The sequence below is a fragment of the Vulpes vulpes genome, chromosome X, assembly GCF_048418805.1.
Source record: "Vulpes vulpes isolate BD-2025 chromosome X, VulVul3, whole genome shotgun sequence".
In the NCBI taxonomy this organism is placed as follows: domain Eukaryota; kingdom Metazoa; phylum Chordata; class Mammalia; order Carnivora; family Canidae; genus Vulpes; species Vulpes vulpes.
Window position 1 is genome coordinate 41,696,173 of NC_132796.1, and position 18,793 is coordinate 41,714,965.

The 18,793-nt window shown below is 49.4% G+C and overlaps 1 protein-coding gene across 1 annotated transcript; it reads left to right on the plus strand.

Annotated features, from left to right (window-relative positions):
* The first annotated feature begins 1,773 nt into the window (after nt 1–1,773).
* Nucleotides 1,774–10,383, plus strand: WDR13 (WD repeat domain 13). Its single transcript, XM_072743289.1, has 10 exons — nt 1,774–1,804; nt 3,950–4,029; nt 4,720–4,960; nt 5,627–5,736; nt 5,856–5,986; nt 6,448–6,755; nt 7,573–7,753; nt 7,861–8,002; nt 9,601–9,719; nt 10,119–10,383. Exons 1-10 carry the CDS (start codon nt 1,799–1,801, stop codon nt 10,301–10,303), a joined length of 1,503 nt encoding a protein of 500 aa, XP_072599390.1. The 5' UTR covers nt 1,774–1,798; the 3' UTR covers nt 10,304–10,383.
* Nucleotides 10,384–18,793: the final 8,410 nt, after the last annotated feature.

Here is an 18,793-nt window from a genome sequence, read left to right on the forward strand (position 1 = left end):
AGAAGTCACAGAGGCCTAGTCGTAGAAGGCCTCACTGGCCACAAGGAGGACCTTGGCCTTTTCTCTGAGAGATGGAGGCTGGACAGGGTTGTGAGCAGATGGAGGCTGAGAGTTGACTTGGGTTGTGACAGGATCCTCTGGCTGCTATGAGAGCAGACAGGGAGGCCTGGGGGCAGAAGCTGTGAGAAGGCCACTGCAGGAGTTGAAGCCAGCAATGGTGGTGGTAGCAGTGGACAGGAACAGGAGAGGTTGCATTTTGGATAAATTCTGAAGGTGGAACTAACGGAATTTGCTGACAGGTCAAACAAGTTGTGGGATGAAAGTACTAATGAAGTTACGAATATACCCTGGAGGAACTTACACAAGGTAATTTGGGAGTCAGTGTTAAACAATGTAGTGGTTAAGAGCAAGGATTCCCAGAGCCGGGTGGCCTTGGTGCAAACCCAGCCCCAGCACTTATTGACTGACTTTGGGCAAGTCACTTCAGCTCTTTCCCATTTCCCCATCTCTAACATAGTATAACAGTACCAATTTCACAGGGTGCTGTGAGCATTAAAGGTTTCCTAGGTCTGTAAAGTGCTTAGGACAGTACCTGGCACAGAGCACTTATTAATAATATCACCATTGGATGAATAGAAGTATTTGCTGAGAGCGCACAGGAAAGAACGTTCCAGAGCCCAAAAACAGTTTGTGCAGTTTTCAAGGATGTGTGAGAAAGCCAGCACGGCTAGAACCTAACCTGATTGAGTAAGAGCAACAAGGGGCAAAATTGGAGAGGAGGCCAGAGAGCTTCTCCTCACAGTAGCTGGGAGCCATTTTGGATTTCCGGGTGGACCTGCCAGTGCTAGAGGCCAAAGAGGAGTGGAATTGATTTGAGATTTGAGGGGATCCCTGGGTGGCGCAGCGGTTTGGCGCCTGCCTTTGGCCCAGGGCGCGATCCTGGAGACCCAGGATCGAATCCCACATCAGGCTCCCGGTGCATGGAGCCTGCTTCTCCCTCTGCCTATGTCTCTGCCTCTCTCTCTCTGTGACTATCATAAAAAAAAAAAAAAAAGATTTGAGATTTGATGCTGGCGATGTACAGAGAGAGAAGAGAGATGGAGCACTGTTGTCAACACTGCTGGCTGGATACCAGGAGTTGGTGGTTTCTGGCGTCCAGGATGATAAAATGAGTCTAGTCCTACTCCTTCCCTGAGTCCAGATGCTAGTTCTTAGGTCTTCTACTTCTGTGACCATAGGCGGTAAATCCCTCCAGGGCTCAGTTTCCTCATCTTCACAGCAGGGCTACGTGTCACACCTACCTCATTAGGGTTGTTTGTGACCATTCACAGAAGATGGATGTAGTGAGAGCTTGGTAAACTCAGGCTGTCACTGAAAGCAGGCGAGGCTGATCTCAGGAAAGCATTGGTGCCTTAATATTTGAAAAGCAGATACAGTCCAGTGTATTGGCAGAAAAAAATTGGGAAGGATCAAGGACTGTGCCCATTTATCTAAATTGCTAGGGTCTGAGGTACCAAACCCAGGGTCCAGTCTTTCCCAGGCCCACAATCTGGCCCTAATTGTTCACCAAGCAAATGGAATTGAGATCTTAAGAGCAGAGCTACCCCAGTTCTAGTGCTGTAAAGGGATTTCTCCCCTTCTCTGCCTCAGGCACTGATCAGCTTCACTGGCTTAGCCACACATTTAGTGTCCAGAGCTGTGTGTAGTTGGTTCCTTTTCATTCTGGTTCCGCCTTAAATTTGTTTCTCCCTCCTGCCTTCTCTCACAGCTCAGCAACACTAACCCAACTCCTGTTTTAATGATAGTAAGTACCAGTTTTTTACTGTTTATCTTTCCCATTACAATGGCAGCTCCATGAAGGCAGGAGCTGTTTGTCTCAATAACTACTATTTTCCCAGTGCCTGGCACCTAGTTAGGGGCTTGACGAATGCTGGTTGAAAGGCTGGCTCTTTGTTTGAGCTTTCTGGGTGCTGCTCAAGTGGTCTGTGAGTCTTCTCCCAGCTGCAGGAATCTTGTTTCTGACTCAGACCATGGAGAATTATTACCATTAAGACTTTGGAGATTAGGAGAACTTTGGCTTCAGAGCCAAACGTTTTCCCAACAGGAAATGGTAAAATTTAAGTTATGACCTCATGTCCCAATCCTCACTTGTCTCATTTAGGAAGAAACTTCAGGGATAAAATAAGTGAATAAGAACTCAGCATCTACAAATATGTGAATAAGAACTCCGGTTACACCTCAGCTCCATATCTCTCATTTTGCTCTTTGGTCTTGATTCTCAGCATATCCTTGTCACCCCAAGCCACTCAGGCTTTCCCTCAAATTATGCTGCTTTTTGTTCCTGAGGATGAGGACAACTTCAGGTTTTGTGTCAGCCTATCTTAGTAATGAAAAGTGGGCACAGCCAGTGTGTCCATTGCTTGCCTTTGCTTTTTTTAAAAAAAGATCTTATTTATCCATAAGAGACACAGAGGCAGAGACGTAGGTAGAGGGAGAAGCAGGTTCCCTGTGGGGAGCCTGATGAGGGACTCGATCCCAGGACCCTGGGATAACGCCCTGAGCCAAAGGCAGACACTCAACCACTGAGCCACACAGGCATCCCTTGCCTTTGTATTTTTAAACTAGGTGGGGACCTACTGGGCAGGAGGTACATGAAGGGGAGAGGAGTCCAGAAAAGACATCGCCCCTATTTCTACCACCACTGGAGTTGCTGTTTGACATGGTGTTCTCTTCAAACAGCTCGGGCTTACTGTCTTTTCCGTTCCAATCTGTTCATTTGGCTAGGATCCTTAACCATCAATCTGACAGTAAAATAGCCCCAGATCCTGTTTGAGTGAGTAGAATTTGTTGGGTTTTTTTAAAAGATTTTTTCTATTGGGCAGCCCAGGTGGCTCAGCGGTTTAGCGCCGCCTTCAGCCCAGGGTGTGGTCCTGGAGACCCGGGTCGAGTCCCGAGTCAGGCTCCCTGCGTGGAGCCTGCTTCTCCCTCTGCCTGTGTCGGTCTCTCATGAATAAATAAGATCTTTTTTAAAAAATCAGCTTATTCCACGCTTTTATTTCTTTTTTTTTAAGATTTTATTTATTCATGAAAGAGAGAAGAGAGAGAGGCAGAGACACAGGCAGAGGGAGAAGCAGGCTCCATGCAGGGAGCCCAACGTGGGACTTGATCCCGGGACTCCAGGAGCAGGCCTTGGGCTAAAGGCGGCGCTAAACCGCTGAGCCACCCGGGCTGCCCTATTCCACGCTTTTAAAAGAAAGTATTCCTAATTTTTAGTGAGTGATTCACATAGTCGCCCCTGTCTCTCTGGGCCTTGTACATTATTCTTGTGTATACATAAAGTGCCATTAGGGACTGGAGTGAGTAGAATTTAAGGGGTGGAGCCTCCATCCTGTGCCGGAAGCTACTGTCCCTTAGAGCGCTTGCGTGGTTTTCCCACGCCCTGGGAAGGATTCCTATCCATTCGCTCTGCGCTTGGCAACTCTTCCTGACAGCAGGCGGCCATCTTGCCTGGAGCCTGAGAGAGGAAGAAGACAGACAGAAGGAAAGGGCGACACTGGTCTCAGGGCCGCCCCGGGGGCCTCAAGAGCTGGAGGCAGCCCCGGAGGTGGTCTCTGATCCCGGTCCCTGCTCTTGAACCCGAGAAGGGAAGGCGGGGGGCGGGGGGAAAGAAGATGGATGGGAAATGCCTAGAAAGATTGCTAGGCGGGAGGAGGGGCGTCGCTATGGTGACCGGGGGGTGGGGTGGGATGAGATCTGAATCGCTGTTGTCAGTCTTCCGGGAGCTGCCCGGGAAGGGCAGGGCTGGGGTGATGACCTTGCTAACTGCTGGGTATTTCGCGACAACCAGGCGTCGAGGGACGCGGTGTCTACGGCAACGATCATCCGGCGGAAGGGGCGGAACTAAATCCCTTCACTTGAAACGCTGACATTCCAGGCCCTTATCCTGCAGGCTCCCGCGGGCGGACACGCCAGAAGAGGAGGTCGGGGAATGGCTGCGGTGTGGCAGCAGGTCTTAGCAGTAGACGCGAGGTGAGGAAAGCGGTCGAAGCCCATGGGAGCGGGTTACTGCGGTGCATGCGCAATGGCGTTAAGTGAGACTGGGCGGAGAACTTGCCTTATGCGGCTGCGTGGGCATACTGGAAGTGAGCATGCGCTGTAGCAGGGTGTGGTGGCTTGCCCGCAGAGAAGGGCTGGCCAGACGGTCAGAAAGAGCATGCTTGGAAAATGCAGTCAGGTTTGGGCATGCGTAAAGAGGCTGTGCTGCCAGAGCCTTTGGGAAGGGGTGATGGAGCTCAGGCTGGTGACTTCCTATTCCCCACCATTGCCCCCACCCCATCCCGCAGACTTCTCTTAACCATCATCACTTCCCCAATCTGACCCCATCACCATCCCGTACTGCCTTCCAGCATTGCCCCACACTAACCCCCATCACCATGTCACGCTGACTTACTGTTGTCAACACTGACTCAGTCACCCTATACCAACTCCAGCAAAGCTGCAGACGGCCTCCATTGTCCCCACAGTGACCTCATCCGCCATGCCCTTTATTACTGTAGACTCACCCTCATCACAGCGTCAGAGGGACCCCCATCATCACTGCTGATCACTTGCCATCCTCACCCCGCACAGCCACACCCCTCATTCTCTTTCCCTGTCCCCTGAGCTGATTGATTCCCTCTATCCTGTGCCTGCTGCCCGCCCTGCCTCCTGCCATCATAGGTACAACGCGTACCGCACGCCAACGTTTCCACAGTTTCGGACACAGTATATCCGTCGGCGCAGCCAGCTACTACGGGAGAATGCCAAGGCTGGGCACCCCCCAGCACTGCGTCGGCAGTACCTGAGGCTGCGTGGGCAGCTTTTGGGCCAGCGATACGGGCCCCTCTCCGAACCAGGCAGTGCCCGCGCCTATAGCAACAGCATCGTTCGCAGCAGCCGCACTACCCTAGACCGCATGGAGGTGAGCTCCTCCCCACATTGCCTGCCATGCACACCACCTGCCTCCATATGCATTCCCTTAGCAGACTTGTCAGGCACCTGCTGTGTGCAAGGTACTGATCCAGGCTCTTAGGATGAGCAGAGGGTAAAAAGAGATAACACATGATAAGTCAATAAATGGACAACAAGCAAGATAAACGCATGTAAACAGGCAATAAACAAAATAGGTCAGTAGACATACGAAACCAGACAGACAAGTCAATAGTTAACATGGCTTATAGTGAGGATGGCTAAGATGGAAAAGTAAAGCTGACTTGGGGGATAAAGTGAGACTCAGATGGGGGACAGAGGGATGCTTTTTCTAATGGGGATGATCAGGAAAGGTCTCTTGGAGGAGGTGACAGTTGAGCTGAAACTTGAATGAAGCAAGAGACTCTGCTGAGTGGTTTTCTGGGGGAAAGTGTCCATTCTTTCTTCACAGAACATTTACTGATTATCCACTAAGTGGGGCAAGGGAGCAAGCAGGGGAGCTAGTGCAGAGGCAACCGCAGTAGCCCAGGCCTTGGTGGCAGCTGCAGTGGGTAGCGTGAGAAGGGATCTGGTTCTGGGTATATTTCTAAGACTCCAGACTTCATAGATTCTTGAAGGCTGGTTTCAAGATGTGCCCACCCTGGCTCTCTGTTTGCAGGACTTTGAGGATGATCCTCGGGCCCTGGGGGCCCGTGGGCACCGCCGTTCTGTCAGCCGAGGCTCCTACCAACTACAGGCACAGATGAACCGTGCTGTCTATGAGGACAGGTATGCAGCAGGGGCAGCTGCAAGCTGGGGATTTGTGAGGGGAAGAGGGACCATTGGGCAACAGCAGACTGAATGCTAGCACCTACCTCCTGTTATCCCCTGCTCTTGTTGGGGCCCAGGCCACCTGGCAGCGTGGTACCCACATCAGTAGCAGAAGCAAGTCGAGCCATGGCTGGGGACACATCGCTGAGCGAGAACTACGCCTTTGCAGGCATGTACCATGTTTTCGACCAGCACGTGGATGAGGCAGGTAAGCCAGCAGGTAGCGGGTCCTGTCACCACTCATTTGCCTAAACTGTGACCACTACTCAGCGTATCTTTCTCTGGAACACAGAGTCTCTGGCCCACCTCTGAAGAAGTTACCATCCATAAACCTTTCCACAAACCTACAAGCCCTCTGCAAAGTAAAGTGGTCTGCAAAATCTCAAGCACTTTGTCTGTTTTAAAAGGGCTCAGTAACTTAAAAGAGGACTTTGCAGAAGGCCTCTGAGGTTATGAGTTGCTTGGAAGAGTTCAAAGCCTTTGGTGGAGACTTTTGGCAGAGGGCCTTCTAGGGTTCCAGCTCCCTTTCTCAGCCAAGCAAAGCCCTTTGCTGAAGCCATTGTGCTTGGTGCAGTGGGTCCCAGTCCCCAGCCCTGTGTCAGAACCTTTTATAAATGAAAGCACCTGGGGAGTGTGCCGAGTCCCACAAATAGCTTCTTGGCATTGCAGTCCCAAGGGTGCGCTTCGCCAATGATGACCGGCACCGCCTGGCCTGCTGCTCACTCGACGGCAGCATCTCTCTGTGCCAGCTGGTGCCTGCCCCGCCCACCGTTCTCCGTGTCCTGCGGGGCCATACCCGCGGTGTCTCCGACTTCGCCTGGTCCCTCTCCAATGACATCCTCGTGTCCACCTCGCTTGATGCTACCATGCGCATCTGGGCCTCTGAGGATGGCCGCTGCATCCGGGAGATTCCTGACCCAGACAGTGCCGAATTGCTCTGCTGCACCTTCCAGCCAGTCAACAACAACCTCACTGTGGTCAGGCTTCAGGGTGCCCGCTCGCCGAGGGTGGGGCTGCTGGGCCAGGAGAGCTGTCCTCGGGAGTCAGTGTGGGTGGCAAGGGGGTGTCCCCTCTAGTCCATCACCATAGTCCTCCTGTGGTCAGACTCAGAGGGACAGGTCTGGGCAGAACAATGATACAGGTGTTGGTGTGGGGTAACCTTGCTGTGACAGACTCCAAGGGGGTACTGGTCAGGAGGCAGAGTCCCAGCTCTGGTACCCCTTCAGTCTTATCAACAGCAGTGCAGCCACTTTACAACCACCAGGGCTGCTGGCTGTGGGGCAGGCTTACTAGTCAGAAGGCTTGTTTCCTCCCAGTGGCACAGCTCCGCTGTGATCCAACCCCAGGATTGAGAATGAGAGGGCAGGGGAAGGAAGTGAAAATTTGGCCTGGCCTCAAGGGGCAGAGAGGGGACCAGCTGAGTGAGCCTGTGCTCTGGGATCCCTTCAGCTGCAGCATCAGCCCCAGTGTAGTCAGGTCTCCAGCAAGGGCCAATCTGGAAGCAGGCCAGCTATTATTACCAGGTCACTATGGCCCTGTAGTTTGCTTGTCACGGTGGTGGTGGTGGGAGTGCTGGCTAAGGAGCAGTGAACTGGCTGTCCTGGTTAGATTGCAAGGGGCTGGCTCTGAAGGATCGCAGGCCCCGGTCACCTCCCAGTCTACCTGCCACAGGCCTACTGGGATTAGACTCCTGTAGGAACCAGCCAGTTCCTTCGACAGCAGCTCCATTATGGTCAGACTCAAGGAGGGACTGGCTGAGAGCAGGATAATGGTATGTGCGGGTCTCACCCACAGGTGGGGAATGCCAAGCAGAACGTGCATGTCATGAACATCTCCACAGGCAAGAAAGTGAAGGGTGGCTCCAGCAAGCTGACAGGCCGGGTCCTTGCTCTGTCCTTTGACGCCCCTGGCCGGCTGCTCTGGGCAGGCGATGACCGTGGCAGTGTTTTCTCCTTCCTCTTCGACATGGCCACAGGTAGGCAGGCCTGAGGCCCGCATCTGGGTGTTCACACTGCCACCATCCCAGCCCACAGCTGTGTCCCCCCACCTTGACTTTTGCCTCCTCTCCCTCCATTGTTGCAGGAAAGCTGACCAAAGCCAAGCGTCTGGTGGTGCATGAGGGTAGCCCTGTGACCAGCATCTCTGCCCGCTCCTGGGTCAGCCGCGAGGCCCGGGACCCCTCGCTGCTCATCAATGCTTGCCTCAACAAGCTGCTGCTCTACAGGTGGGTCTTCCCTGTCCAGGCCACCTCCATCAGACTGGGATGGGAGCACTGTCTGCTTGGCAGAGGAAAACAGGCATCGGGTTAGTTGGAGTGAACAAGGAAGTTGAGTCTTCATATGATAATGACAGTATCAGTGGGAGGAGGAGTAGCAGAAGTGCTAGTGCTAGCATAGCAGTTGCAGGCCCCAGGCCCTGTTGAGGTGCCTCATACATAGCACTCCATTTTCTCCTTGAGACAGCCCTGTGAGGAGGGTGCTCTTACCATGCCCATTTTACAGATGAGCAACCTGAGCCAGAAAATAGACTAGGGTCCCCTGAGAGCAGTGGTCTGTACCCCTCCCTGCCTCCCTCCCTTCCTTCCTTCCGTTTTCGTTTTCATTTTCGTTTTCGTTTTCGTTTTTTTGGAGCGGAGGAGTTTACTGTCCTTGCTCACATATGACATTGACATGTTACCCAAGTGCAGTTCTCAGCCTAGGCTGCATGCCGGAATGACCTGAAGGGCTTCACAGAATCATGACCAGGCCCCACTGTAGGCCAGTGATTTTGGAAGCTCTGCGGCAGGACTGGGCGCACTGGTCTATTGAAAGGTTCCCTTAAGCACTGTCCAGCTGGGCCTGAAAACCACTACCTGGCAGGATGATTTCTGTTTTACTATTTTGTTTTTTGACTCTTTAAAAAAAAGAAAATCACATACACACATACATGTATCTGTAATTCTAAATTTAGATGTAGCCCCAAATTTGGGACTCATTTCCCCATCCTCCCCCTTCCCCACCTTCCTCTTTCTACCACCTTGGCCGCCCCTCTGCTGCAGTAAAACCTGTTAACAACTCTGTACTACCTTCCTATATATTGTTCTCTACCCTGTAACCCAAAGCGTGCATACCCACCCCTCCCCTTTTGGAGGGAGGATCATTGTTTTACAGAGGTGGGCTCCTTTTACATCCTTCACATCTCGCTTTCTTTACCAGATGATGCCCGCGGAAGCGCCCCCAAGTCCCCTGCAGTGCTATTGGTTCATTGGTTCTTTTGTGGGGTTTTATTTAGATTTTATTTATTTATTTGAGAGAAAGAGAGCATGAGAAAAAGTGCATGTGCGAGCAGGGGGAGGGGGATAGGGAGATGTAGAAGCAGACTCTGCTGAGTAGGGAACCAGGATGCAGGGCTCAATCCCATAACCCTGGGATCAGGACCTGAGCCTAAGGCAGATGCCCAACCAACTGAGCCACCCAGGGCCCCCACTCTGTTTTTTCTTTTGGGTGGACTTATCATAATCCACAGCACAGAGGAGTCCAGTTTGGTCATCCCTTTCCTCTCCTTGTGCCCTGTCTTCACACCAAGATCTCTTGAAGAGCCCTAGAAAGAGAAACTAGTGAATCCCACTGCCGGGGCTTCCAATTTCCACCAGTGGGCAGTTTCCAGACTGTCACGAACTCACGTGTCAGCCTATGCTTTATAGGAATATGCAGCTGTCTCAAAACTGGATTCTGTGGACCTTCAAATGAACCTAGGTGCAAGGGTCAGGACACAGAGCCGCCCCCCGTCCATCATCGTCTGGAGCTGAGGCGCCACCCTGACCCACTCTCATCCTCCCCTCAGGGTGGTGGACAACGAGGGGACCCTGCAGCTGAAGAGAAGCTTCCCCATTGAGCAGAGCTCACACCCTGTGCGCAGCATCTTCTGCCCCCTCATGTCCTTCCGCCAAGGGGCCTGTGTGGGTAAGTCCCACAGAGTTGGGGTGTCTGGGTGGCTCGAGAGGGGCAGGGCCCAGGGCTGGTGCTGATCCAGCCCAGACACCACGACCCCATGATGCCCAGACTTTTAAGGGCCTCGAGAACTCCCACATTCCAACAGCCTCCCACTTTGAACAAAGGCCCCGAAGAGTCCAGAAACCTCACAATGTGAGACACAACCCCACCCCCCAGACAGTTCAGAGGCCTCACACCCGGGACACAGGGCTAAAATAGCTAAGATGAGCCCTAAAATGCCTAGGGACCACCACCCCCTGAGACCTCCCCAAACCATGCCAGGACTTCACAACCAGGGCCCCTGGCTTCCTCTGGCAACACCTCCCAAGGGCCTCTCTCTTTCTCTCTCTGTCTCTGTCATCCGGGCAGTGACCGGCAGCGAGGACATGTGCGTGCATTTCTTCGATGTGGAGCGGGCAGCCAAGGCTGCCGTCAACAAGCTGCAGGGCCACAGTGCGCCTGTGCTGGATGTCAGCTTCAACTGTGATGAGAGCCTGCTGGCTTCCAGTGACGCCAGCGGCATGGTCATCGTCTGGAGGCGGGAGCAGAAGTAGGTCCTGCCGTGTCCATCTTCCCACCCACCTCCTGCTCCAGCCTTGTGTTTGTAAATAAAGTTCCTGTGGTTGTGCCCGTGGCTGGCTCCCAGGTCTGCTGGGGGTGGGATCAGGGAGAGGGCAGCTCTAGGATCCGAGATGGAATGGGGTTCACTTCCTCATTGATGCATACAGCCATTGATTGCTTCACTTAGCAATCATTGGTTGAGTGTTTACCGCATCGTAGGCCCCCTGTAGGTGTTTTACTCATCATGCGTTGGACAAATGTGATTGAGCGCCCACTGTGTGCCAAGAACTGTTCTAGGCATTGACAGAAGAGCCTGCCTTCCTAGGGCTTGCATTCTATGCAGGTAGACAGCAGACAAAAACATATCTTAGGTCAGCCAGAGATCAGCGTTGTGAGGAAAAATAAGGCAAGGACAGGAGGTAGAGGTGCAAGAGTGGGCAGTTGCACACTTTTTGGTACTGCAGTCAGGAAAGACATTCCTCATGGTGAAATTTAAACAAAGACCTGAATGAAGTGAGAGGGAGTCGTGGTGTATGGGAGAGAACGTTCTAGGCAGAGAGGAAAGGCAGTGCAAAGGCTGGAGTGTGCCAAAAGTGTTGTTGAAGAGGCCAGTGTGGCTGGACCAGAGTGTGGTGGGAGGTTGGAGAGGCCTGATCCTGGAGGGATTCGTGGCCACAGCGAGGACTTGGACTTTTCTGAGTGAGCTGTGAGTTGCCCAATTGAGCAAAGGAGGAAGGACACAATCCAGTTTGGTTGTAAGAGGACCCCTCTGGGTGCTGTGAAGAGAACAGACTTGGGGGTGGGGCCATCAGGAGGCCCTGCAGTAGTCAAAGTGAGCAGTGATGCGGACTTGTGCCAAGGTAGTGGCAGTGGGGGAGTTGAAGGGGAATGTTGGCTTCTACCACAGGGGTTTCATGCTGCTAGTCTGCAGTGCTCTGCTGGCTTCCTCAGGAAGGCTGAGGTCCCAGCTCCCCCCAACCCCATGCTCCAAGGCTCTTCCCCACAAACAGGGTGCAGACATGTTGAGGATGTGGAGTATGAAGCCCATGCAGAAACAACCATGGACCCCAACAACCATGGACCCCAAGATTGAGCTAGTGGCTCATGCTGGTGGGGGTGGGGAAGGAAGATAGATTCTCCATCCCAAGGGAAACCCCAGACCACCCCTAGCTCCTTCCATATTCCCTCAGGGCCCAAATTCAAGGCCTGGAATAGCTCAGAGTCTGTAAAGTGATGTTCAAATTTGAGGGGAGCCCCAAGTGAGGAGAGAAAGCTTGGGATATAGCCAGGGAGCTAGAGAAGCAAAATCCCTTGTCGATGACTTGAGTCACTAGGAAGCGTCAAAGTTGCCAGAAATGGCAAGGATGCTCTCGCTCCTCCCTCCCTTCCAGCTCCTCCCTCTCTCCCCTCCAGCTGCATAGGCTGCCATATCCAGATGCATTAATGGGAACTGTGGCTACCAGTTTGAGACCTCGAGGTCAGTCCACAGAGCACCCTGGCCCAGTATTATTGAGCTACCAAACGAACACTAGCAGTCTTGTTGGAGGAGGAAAAATAACTGGTTTGTTCAAGCCACTGTTATTTTGACAGTGTGGTTACTTACAGACAAGCATTTCTAAACTGTACTTCTATCTGACCTTAATGTAAATACCAGAGAGCTGGACGTTCATGATGCAGTTCATGCTTCATAGGTTTCACAGACCACCCAAACTCCATGATTTGCTGGGAGGACTCTTGGTCTCAGCATACAGTTGTATACGTAGTTATGATTTTTTCCAGCAGAAAGATACAGAACACAATCGGCAAAGGGATGTGGTACCCAGGGCAAAGTCCCGGGGAGACCAGGTACAAGCTTCTAAGGATTCTCTCCCAGTGGAGTCACAAGACATGCTTAATCCCCCCCATCATGGCTCCTGACAGCCCAGAGTAGCTCATTATCAGAGGTTGAATGCCTAGGGTTTTCACTAGGGGCTGGTCACATTGCCCCCCCCCTCTCCAACCTGGTGCATACTCAGCTTCCAGACTGTCCAGGAAGGAGAGCAGATGTTCAGCATAAACCAGAGTGCTTGTGTGAACTGCTGAGGCGCAGTGAGACACTCCTGATTTAGAGGATGGTGAGAACCCTCTGAAATCTTAAGTGTCCAGATGCCAGCCAAGGACCATCCTTGAAGCAGGCCTTTCCAAGGAGAGAAGTTCAGGCCTGCTGGGTTAACTCTTTCTGCACACGATGCAATACCGAAAAGGTGCTCGGTTTCAACCAAGGTCAGTGGATGGGCAAGATCGCTTGGAGGAACCTCGTTTTTCTCTAGCACCTTCATTTCTTCACATTCTTCATGTTGTTTATTGAATCTGGATTCAAGAGGGCTAATTGTGGATGTCATATGTCATTTGGGGGTTTCTTTCTCAGGAAATTTTGAGGTGGCAGAGTTGACATTCTGCTTTGCTTTATTTTTTTTGAAGTAACTCTGTCCCCAATGTCAGGCGTGAACTCAGGACTCCCAGATCAAGAGTCACATGTGACTGAGCCAGCCAGGCACTCCAACATTCTGCTTTAAATTCATTTTCATGATACCTTTTCTTGACTTATAACTACGAGGAAATAAGTAATGAGCAAACAATGAAAAGATAATCCTATTGGTCAGATTTGGGCCTCTGTTAACTTGTCCATCATCACTGTGCCTCCAGTTTGACATCTACTGGAACTCTTACCATTCTGCCGTCAGTGCCGCACTAGCCTTGCCTCAAATCCAGGCCTCCACTAACTATTCTGTTAGTGGGGTTTAACTTTGAACCCCTGTGTTTGCTCCGAGAGCCTCTCCAGTCTGAGTTTGAGCAGAGCCTTTGTTAGTTATTACCTCATCAGTGTACCACCGGTTCAGTATCAAACCAGGGTTCCTGTATAATGTTCCACCAGCTGTTGTCTCCTGATGACCTTGAATTTGGGATTCTGTTAATTTGTGATCAGTGCCGCTTTGCTTCAGCAAGAATTCCAACCAACCTTTGAGGACCCTTGGTCCTGATCTTGAGTCTGGGCCTCTGTTAGTTATTGTACCATGAATCCCTGTGTGGCCCAAACTTCCACCCAGGCCTCGGCTAACTATTCTACCATCACTGTCTCTGATCTGACCTCAAGTCTGGGCATCTCTTAACGTTTCCTCCACCAGTGCCTCACTGGTGTGACCCATACCTGGCTACTTTTAATTTTACCACCATTGGCATCCACCTGGTCTACCCTCAGACCTGGGCTTCTGTTAATGTTTGCACCATCAAGACCCCTGGTTTTCCTTTGAACTCGAGTCTTTTTAACTCTTCCACAATCAGGGCTGTAGCAGTTTAAACTCCAGCCTGAGACTCTATTTATAATTCCACCATCGATAAGTCTTTGCCCTTGAATCCAAGCTTCAGGTAACTCATTACCAATGCACCTTGGGCCTGAAACCTGAGTGTCTGCAAACTTTTCCACACTCAGTGCTCCTCTGGCTTGACCCCAAGAAACTATTCCATTCTCTACTGCTATGATCTCACTTCAAACCGTAGCCTCTATTTACTATTTTTCTATAATTGCTTCTTTGATCTGACCTTGAACTTAGGACACTGGTAAGACTTGTAGCACACAGACCTCAGAACCTGTGTGCCTGTGAACTATTCCATTATCATTCCTCTTCTAATCTCATTTTGAACCTGAGCTGCTGCAAACTATTCCACTATCAGTACCCCTCCAATCCTATTTGGAATTGAAATTCTGCTGACTATTCTTTGGTCCAACTGAGTCTGGGCCTCTGATTAATACCCACTGTTGCTGGCTTTTTGCTCTGACTGGGCCTTTTTTAAAAAAAAATATTTAGGGATCCCTGGGTGGCGCAGCGGTTTGGCACCTGCCTTTGGCCCAGGGCGCGATCCTGGAGACCCGGGATCGAATCCCACGTCGGGCTCCCGGTGCATGGAGCCTGCTTCTCCCTCTGCCTGTGTCTCTGCTTCTCTCTCTATCTCTCTGTGACTATCATAAATAAATAAAAATTTTTAAAAAAATTTATTTATTCATAAGAGACACACAAAGAGGCAGAGACATAGGCAGAGGGAGGAGAAACAGGTTCCATGCAGGGAGCCCAATGTGAGACTTGATGCCAGGACTCCAGGATCATGCCCTGAGCTGAAGGCAGACACGTAACTGCTGAGCCATCCAGGCGTCTCATGACTGGGCCTTTTTGAACTCTAGAACCATCAAGGCATCTCCGATCTGACTTCAAATCCAGACTCTTAGCTTTTACTCCATCAAGACCTCCATCTTTTTTAAAGATTTTATTTCTTTTTTTTTTAAGATTTTATTTATTTATTCACGACAGACACAGAGAGAGGCAGAGACACAGAGGGAGAAGCAGGCTAAGATTTTATTTCTTTAAAGTAATCTTTATGGGGCACCTGGGTGGCTCAGTGGTTGAGTGTCTACCTTCAGCTCAGGGTGTGATCCTGAAATTCCCAAGTCCGGCATCGGGCTCCCCACAGGGAGCCTGCTTCTCCCTCTGCCTGTGTCTCTGCCTCTTTCTGTGTGTCTCTCATGAATAAATAAAATCTTTTAAAATAAAGTAATCTTTACATCCATCATGGGGCTCAAACTTAACAACCCTGAGGTCAAGAGTTGCTTGCTCTACTGACTGAGCCAGACAGGTGCCCCAAGACCACCTTTGATCTAAATTCTCACATGGAAAATAAAATAAAATAAATTCTCACATGGGTGTCTCTTAACTAATCCAACATGACAGGCTTCTCATCAACCAAAACCCAGAGGTTTGGTTTTTTTTAAAGATTTTATTTATTCATGAGAGACACAGAGAAGCCAGAAACATAGGCTGAGGGGAAAAACAGGCTCCCTGCTGGGAGCCTGATGTGGGACTCAGTCCTGGAATTCGAGGATTACGCCCTGAGCTGAAGGCAGACATTCAACCACTGAGTCACCCAGGCATCCCAAAACCCAGAGCTTTTTTTTTTTTTTTTTTTATAATAGTCACATAGAGAGAGAGAGAGAGAGAGAGAGAGGCAGAGACACAGGCAGAGGGAGAAGCAGGCTCCATGCACCGGAAGCCTGATGTGGGATTCGATCCCGGGTCTCCAGGATCGTGCCCCGGGCCAAAGGCAGGCGCCAAACCGCTGCGCCACCCAGGGATCCCCCAGAGCTTTTATAAGCTATTCCATTACTGGTGCCTATCTGCCCTGACCTCAAATACAGACCTCCATAAACTGTTCCATTATCATCAGCCCTCAAAATTGAGGCCCTGATCTGGTTTTGAACTATTCCAAGGTCCCCACCTCTCTGGTGTGACCTTCTCTATTAATGATTCCACCATCAATCCCCATTTGGTCTGCCTTAATAACAAGAGTCTTTTTCAAGTATCCTACCATCACTGCTCCTCTTGCATGACCTTGAACCCAAGCTTTCCTTTCCTATTCTAACCGAAAGACCCTTCTGGTCTCAAATCAAACCCAGACCTCTGTTAATTCTTCATCCAAGAATGCTACACTGGCTTCACCTGTGCTTCCTTTTAACTATTCAACTTTTAATCCTCTCTGATCTGACTTTGAGCCCAGGGCATTTTAACTCTTAAACCACAGTGCTCCACTGGTCTGCCCTCAGACTGGTCTGTTATTAACCACTATGACATCAATATCTTTCTAGTCTGTTCTCAAGCCAGGAGCTCTTTTATTGTCATCCAGCCTTCAGTGTCATCCTGTTCCCTAATCAAAGCTCTCCACTATCCTTGCTCTCTTGTCTGATTCTCAAACAGGACTTGTTTACTTTTCCATTTTCAGAGATAGACTGGTCTAAAATTATCCAACACAGCCATTTAAGTCATCCAAAATCCTTCCATTGCAGTCCTGTCCTCAAACCCAGTCCTCTGTTAAATTTACCACCCTCAACTCCCCCTGGTTTGACCTCAAACCTGATCCTCTGATAACTACTGTGTTGCCAATGCCATTGAACTTGTACAGATACCTCTCCCAACATCAGTGCCCTTAGGTTCTGAGCTCAAACCCTAGGCTCTGCTGAATATTTTAGAATCTATTCCCCTTTTGACTAAACTCAAACCCAGATATTTATTCAATTGTTCCCATCCCTGATTTTCTGGTCTAAAACAGGGCCTCTGCTAAGTATTACACCACCAACGCCCCTCTAGTTTTGAGTTCAAGCATTTGCTAAGCATTCTAACATTAATATCTCTGAACCTCAATATTTAAACTGTTCTATTTGAATTGTTAATTACTTGTTAACTAATTAAAAATCCTGGCCCCTCCTACCTTGACTTCAAACCTCTCTATTCCACCATCAGTACTTTTCTGGTCTATTATTGAACCCTGCATACTAACTCTTCTACCATCAATGCTCCTCTTATCTGACTTTAAACCACAGTCCCGGGATCCCTGGGTGGCTCAGTGGTTTAGCGCCTGCCTTTGGCCCAGGGCGGGATCCTGGAGTCCTGGGATCAAATCTCACATCAGGCTCCCTGCATGGAGCCTGCTTCTCCCTCTGCCTTTGTCTCAGCTTCTCTCTCTCTCTCTGGGTCTCTCGTGAATAAATAAAATCTTAAAAAAAGAGAGAGAGAAACCTACTTCATGACGGTGTGAGAAATAAATAAGTGAGATGTCTATGATGGTGTCACAAAAAAAAAAAAATATTTAAAAAAATAAATAAATAAACCACAGTCCCTGTCAACTCTTCCACTGTCAATTCCCCCCTGGTGGTGTTGCCTTTCACTGATAAGACTACCACTGTTCATGCTTCCTTGGCATTAGTTAAATGAGGTCTTTTGTTAATAACTTTACCATCAATACACTGTTGTTTTGGAGGGTTGCCACTGACGTGTGTTAACTAATCCATCATCCATCCCCTATCTTCTGATCTTTTTTTTTTTTTTTTTTTTTTTTTTTCCTATCTTCTGATCTTAAGCCTGGACTGTGGGTTAAATTAAGTCTTTCAAAATCTGTGCCCCTTTGGCGAGATTTCAAACCTGGGCTTATAGCCAGTACTCTGGCAATAGTGGCCTCCTGGTCTCTCATCTATAGGAGACAAACAGCTACTAAACCTATAAGGACTTCAAAGTGGTCGCTACCAGTGAAATACAGACTGCAGACAGATATAATGGGGTGAGGGATTACAATGTAGACAAAACTGTTGAAAGAAATAAACGAGGACTCTAGTGTGCTCCTGGACTGGGACATGGACACTCAAAATCTATACCTGATTCCATGTGACCCACGAGTGTCTAGATTCCAGTCTTTGTGACCCCAGGAGGTCCATACCCCAGTATGTATGTACCCAGAAGTATCCACATTCTAGTTTTTGTTACGTGAAGAGTGTTGAGACCCCAGTCTGTGCAAGCCCAGAATCGTTCATAGTACGGTCTATATGACACTGTGTGTGTATACCCAGTCTGTCTGACCCCAATGTTTCCAGATCGTACTCTGTGTGACTCGTGAGAGTCTATATCCCAGTCTGCATTACCCTAAGTGTGCTGACACCCCAGTCTGTGTGACTTGGAATGTCCAGACTCCTGTCTGTGTGACCGCAGCAGTGTTCACACCCCATTCACAAAGAAGAGGAGAAATGAACAGATATTCTTTCATTCCTGCTGCTGATAACTAGATATATGTAGATTCAAGTAAGTTTTTTAAAAACTTACAGGTACTCATAAGTTGAATGAAAAATAGGAGCTAGCACTTCCAAATCACTTGAAAAAATTATTCTGTAACAAAAGTACACCTCTAAGAAAATACCAAGGAAGCATTAAAAAATACTGAAAACAGAGAATACACCTGGCTAGCTTGGTCAGTGACACATACGACTCTTGATCTCAGGGTCACGTTTTGAAAATTTAAATTTTTTTTAAATTCAAAAGCCAAATAATATCTAAATCAAAATGATTCAGAAAGATTTTTTTCTATGATAAATACAAATGTGGGGATGCCTGGGTGGCTCAGCAGTTGAGCGCCTGCCTTCGGCCCAGGGCATGATTCTGGAGTCCCGGGACCGAGTCACACATTGGGCTTCCTGCATGGAGCCTGCTTCTTCTGCCTGTGTCTCTGCCTCTCTCTCTCTCTCTGTCTCTCATGAATAAATAAATAAGACCTTTTTAAAAAAAAGAAAAAAATATAAATACAAATGTGTGAGGAAAGAGCAGTTGCAATATAAATTAAAGATCAAATTAAGGGAAAACAGTAAACACTCAAAAAGGACCCTTTTTATAAATCAAGGGCATGCTCAACATTGAAAGTATAATAGTCATGAACTTCTATAGTCCACATAACAGAGACCAAGCTTTTAGCTAAAGGAACAGAAGACAGCCAATGGAATCCTTGCCAACTTACTCATATGGCTGGAGCAAGTGGAACAGTATTCACACCAGCCATTAAAATATGAACAGTATTCACACCAGCATTAAAATATCCAGTAAATTAGGTTTAGTGGATAATGAAGGAAAATAGAGGAAGTG

What these genes read in the sequence shown, in the direction of transcription:
- WDR13 (XM_072743289.1), top strand. An exon ending in CGTGCTGTCTATGAGGACAG is followed by an intron (nt 5,737 to 5,855) that starts GTATGCAGCAGG and finishes GTTGGGGCCCAG; the next exon opens with GCCACCTGGCAGCGTGGTAC. An exon ending in CCAGCACGTGGATGAGGCAG is followed by an intron (nt 5,987 to 6,447) that starts GTAAGCCAGCAG and finishes TTGGCATTGCAG; the next exon opens with TCCCAAGGGTGCGCTTCGCC.